The 3,843-nt window shown below is 59.9% G+C and overlaps 1 protein-coding gene across 1 annotated transcript in view; it reads right to left on the bottom strand.

Moving 5' to 3' along the window:
- Positions 1-3,843, bottom strand: part of VARS2 (valyl-tRNA synthetase 2, mitochondrial) — a gene marked incomplete at its 5' end in the record, with an annotated part of 15,128 nt that overhangs the window by 3,559 nt on the left and 7,726 nt on the right. Inside the window, 2 exons of the mRNA XM_010571154.1 lie at positions 73-2,961; positions 3,774-3,834. Of these exons, the coding sequence (XP_010569456.1) occupies positions 73-2,961; positions 3,774-3,834 (2,950 nt within the window). The remainder of the gene's footprint in view (positions 1-72; positions 2,962-3,773; positions 3,835-3,843) is intronic.

Here is a 3,843-nt window from a genome sequence, read left to right as displayed (position 1 = left end):
TGGCCCCACCCTCTGGCTCTGGCCCTGCCTCCAGGCCCCACCCCCAGGTCTTGGCTCCGCCTCCCCTCTTACCTGTGGCGTCACCTCGGCTGCCAACACCCTCTCTGGGCACGTCAGTGGTGATGTCATCGGTGAGGTCATCGCCCGGGCGGATGGGGTCTTTAAGGCTGGGGAGCAGTTGCTCCTCCCCGGGGCTGATGTCACCCATGATGTCATCCTCAGGGCTGACATCACGGCCAGAGAGGGCACCCAGGAGGGAGGCAGTGACATCACCCTCGACGATGTCACCAAGGTCAGATCCCCGTGTGACATCATCTCTGATGTCACCATGGGGAATGATGCCACGTCTAGCAATACCACCAGGGATGAAAGAAGTGATGTCATCCTCAGGCATGACATCATCAGTGAAGTCATTCCAAGCCGATGCGTCACCATCGTTCGCACAGATGATGTCACTAGCAGGTTTGACTTCTTGGCCAGCAACATCTCCCAGCAGGGAGGAAGTGACATCATCCGTGGCAATGATGTCATCAGCAGGGATATCCCCAGGTACAGAAAACATGATGTCTTCCCCTGCGATGATGTCATTAGTGAGGTCGTCTCCAGGAATGATGTCAACAGCAAGGTCATCCCCAGGAAGGTAGGGAATAAGATCGTGGCCAGCAATGACATCATCAGCGCAGATATCCCTAGAGAGGGAAGAAGGAATGTCATCCCTGGTGATGATGTCATCAGTGAAGTCATTTCTGGGCATGACATCACCAACAAGCTCATTCCCAGGAAGGGAGGAAGTGACATCATGCCTGGTGATTATTTCATCAGCAAAGATGCCCCCAGCTATGATGTCACCAGTGAGGTCATTCCCAGGGATGACGCCACCAGCAATGTCATCCCCAGGAAGGGAGGAAATTATGTCGGTTTTGGTGATGACATCACCAGTGAGGGCTTCCTCGGGGAGAAAGGAAGTGATGTCATCTCTGTTGATGAGGTCTACAATGATGTCATCCCCAGGCATCGAGGAAGTGACATCACTCTCAGCCATGATATCACCAGGGAGGGAGGAAACAATGTCATCCTTGATGACATCACCAGCAGGGACGTCCCCAGGGAGAGTGGAGGGGATGTCACGCCCTGCAGTGGCATCACTGGGGTGGGCGGCTGTGACATCACTGCTCTCCACGACGTCACAAGGGACCTGCTCCCCAGGGAGTGCAGCAGTGACATCAGTGGCGATGTCATCGCTGGGAACGTCCTCGTCCCCACTGGGGATGTCCTCGTCCTCCATGGGGGGGGCCGTCACCGTGATGGTGATGCCACCAGCAGCACAGGTGTCCCCAGTGTCCCCATCCCCCGTGTCAGCCAGGGCTGCAACATCTCTGTCCTTGTCCCCAACATCCCTCAGGGCTGTGACATCCATGTCCCCAATGGCCCTGTCCCCAGCGTCCTCATCCTCAATGTCCCTGTCCCCAAAGTCCTTACCTCCAATGTCCTCAACATCCCTTGGGACAGTGACATCCCTGTCCCCAGTGTCCTTGTCCTCCTCCCCAGAGACTGGGATGTCCCCAGTGTCCCCTGGGACTGTGACCTCCCTGTCCCCAACATCCTCAACCAGGTGGGCTGGGACATCCCTGTCCCCCGTGCCCTTTAGGGTGGTGACATCCTTGTCCCCAGGAGCTGGGACATCCCTGTCCCCAGTGTCCTTGTCCTCAGAGACGGGAATGTCCCCATTGTCCCTTAAGACTGGGACATCTATGTCCCCAATGTCCCTCAGGGCTGGGAGATCGCCGATGTCCTCATCCTCAGCGTCTCCAGGGCCTGGGACATCCCCGTCCCCAACATCTCTTGGGGCGGTGACATCCCTGTCCCCAAGGTCCCCAACATCCCTCAGGGCTGAGACCTGCGTGTCCCCCAAATCCTTGACCCAGATGTCCCCTAGGACTGGGACACTGCTGTCCCCAAAGTCCTTTGGAGCTGGGACAACCTTGTCCCCAGTGTCCCTTAGCACTGACACCTGCGCGTCCCCAACGTCCTTGTCCCCAATGTCCCTTAGGACTGAGACCTGCGTGTCCCCCAAATCCTTGACCCAGATGTCCCCTAGGACTGGGACACTGCTGTCCCCAAAGTCCTTTGGAGCTGGGACAACCTTGTCCCCAGTGTCCCTTAGGACTGAGACCTGCGCGTCCCCAATGTCCTTGTCCCCAGTGTCCCTTAGGACTGAGACCTGCATGTCCGCAACGTCCTTGTCCCCATTGTCCCTTAGGACTGAGACCTGCGCGTCCCCAACATCCTTGTCCCTTAGGGTTTGGACATCCCTGTCCCCAACATCCCTTGGTGTGGTGACATCCCTGTCCCAAGGAGCTGGGACATCCCTGTCCCCAATGTCCCTCAGGGTGGCAACATCCCTGTCCCGAGGAGCTGGGACATCCTTGTCCCCAGTATCCTTGTCCAGACGAGCTGGACCATCCCGGTCTCCAATGTCCCTTGAGGTCATGACATCCCTGTCCCCAATGTCCCTTAGAGCTGTGACATCCTTGTCACTGTCATTCTTGTCCCCAGAGGCTGGAACATCCCTGTCCCCAATGTCCTTTGGGGTTGTGACATCCCTGTCCTCTACATCCTTGTCACACAGGACTGGGGCAGCCCCGTGCCCTGCGTCACTTGTGACCGAGATGTCCTTGTCCCCGATGTCCTCATCCCCGAAGCCTGGGATGTCCTCGTCCCCAAAATCCCCGGCGTCCTCATCCACCGGGGCTGCTGTGACAGTGATGGTGATGCCGCTGGCCCAAGGGGTGACGGTGTCCATGGGGACACCGGTGTCACTCTCTCCCTGGGGGACGCCTCCAGCCTGTCCCCATGCGGGTTCAGGGTCCATGGTGATGTCCCCGGGGGTGGCTGTCACCTCCCCAGGGAGGGGATGAGGGGGAACGGCGTGGGAGCACCCCTCGGCCATGGGCAGGGACCCTGGGGGGACAGAGGGGACGGGGACGTCACTGGGGGTGGCACAGGGACATGGGGAGTTCCTGGGGGAGAGGGAATGTGGAGACCCCGGGAGGGACAGGGGAGACATGGAGGGGACACCAAGAGAGAGGGAGGGATGTGAGGGGACATTGGGGGGGACACGGGAGGACATGGGGGACACCAGAAGGAATGGGGGAACATAGGGAGGGGACATGGAGACATGGTGGGGAAGGGACGGGGGACATGAGACAAGGAGGGACCAAGAGACATGGGGGACCCCAGGAGGGACTGGGGGGGGACACAAGGGGACACACATGGTGGGGACCAGGGGGGTGACAAATACCTGAAGTGACAGCAGGTGACAGCCTTGGGGGGGTCCGGTGTCAGCGTCAGGATCCTGGGACCAATTTTGAGGGGTCCCGCTGTCGCTCTGGGGATGGGGGAGTCCCGGTGCTGTTTTCAGGGTGCCAGTGCCGATTACAACATTGCAGTGGCAGTGATGGTGTCCCAGTGAGTTATGATGTCACCGTCGCAGCTGGTCTCAGGGAGGGGGGGTGGGGGGAAAGGCCGGTTTGGGGGAGCTGGTTTCGGGGTGTCGGCAGCTCCCGGATCCCACCGGCATCTGGGGGCTCTTGAACCAGATCTGCTGGCGAGGAGGGGCGGAGCCTGGACACCTGGGTCCCCCCCCATCCCCTCCCACCCCCAAGCTGAGACCGTACAGCTCGTGACACGTCCCCGAATAGAAATAACGAGGCCGAGATGTCGTTAGGGTTTTCTGGGGGTTTACTGGGACCCGGGATCCCCCCTCCGGACACCTGGGTCCTCGGGGGGGCTGGGGGGGTCCAGGGCCTCCAGCGCTTGGGCCAGGCGGGCAAGCTTGGAGCG

This window comes from Haliaeetus leucocephalus, unplaced genomic scaffold (genome assembly GCF_000737465.1).
Source record: "Haliaeetus leucocephalus isolate CR32 unplaced genomic scaffold, Haliaeetus_leucocephalus-4.0 Scaffold307, whole genome shotgun sequence".
In the NCBI taxonomy this organism is placed as follows: Eukaryota; Metazoa; Chordata; class Aves; order Accipitriformes; family Accipitridae; genus Haliaeetus; species Haliaeetus leucocephalus.
The sequence above is the reverse complement of the archived record's forward strand: the minus strand, read 5'-3'. Positions and strand labels throughout refer to the sequence as shown.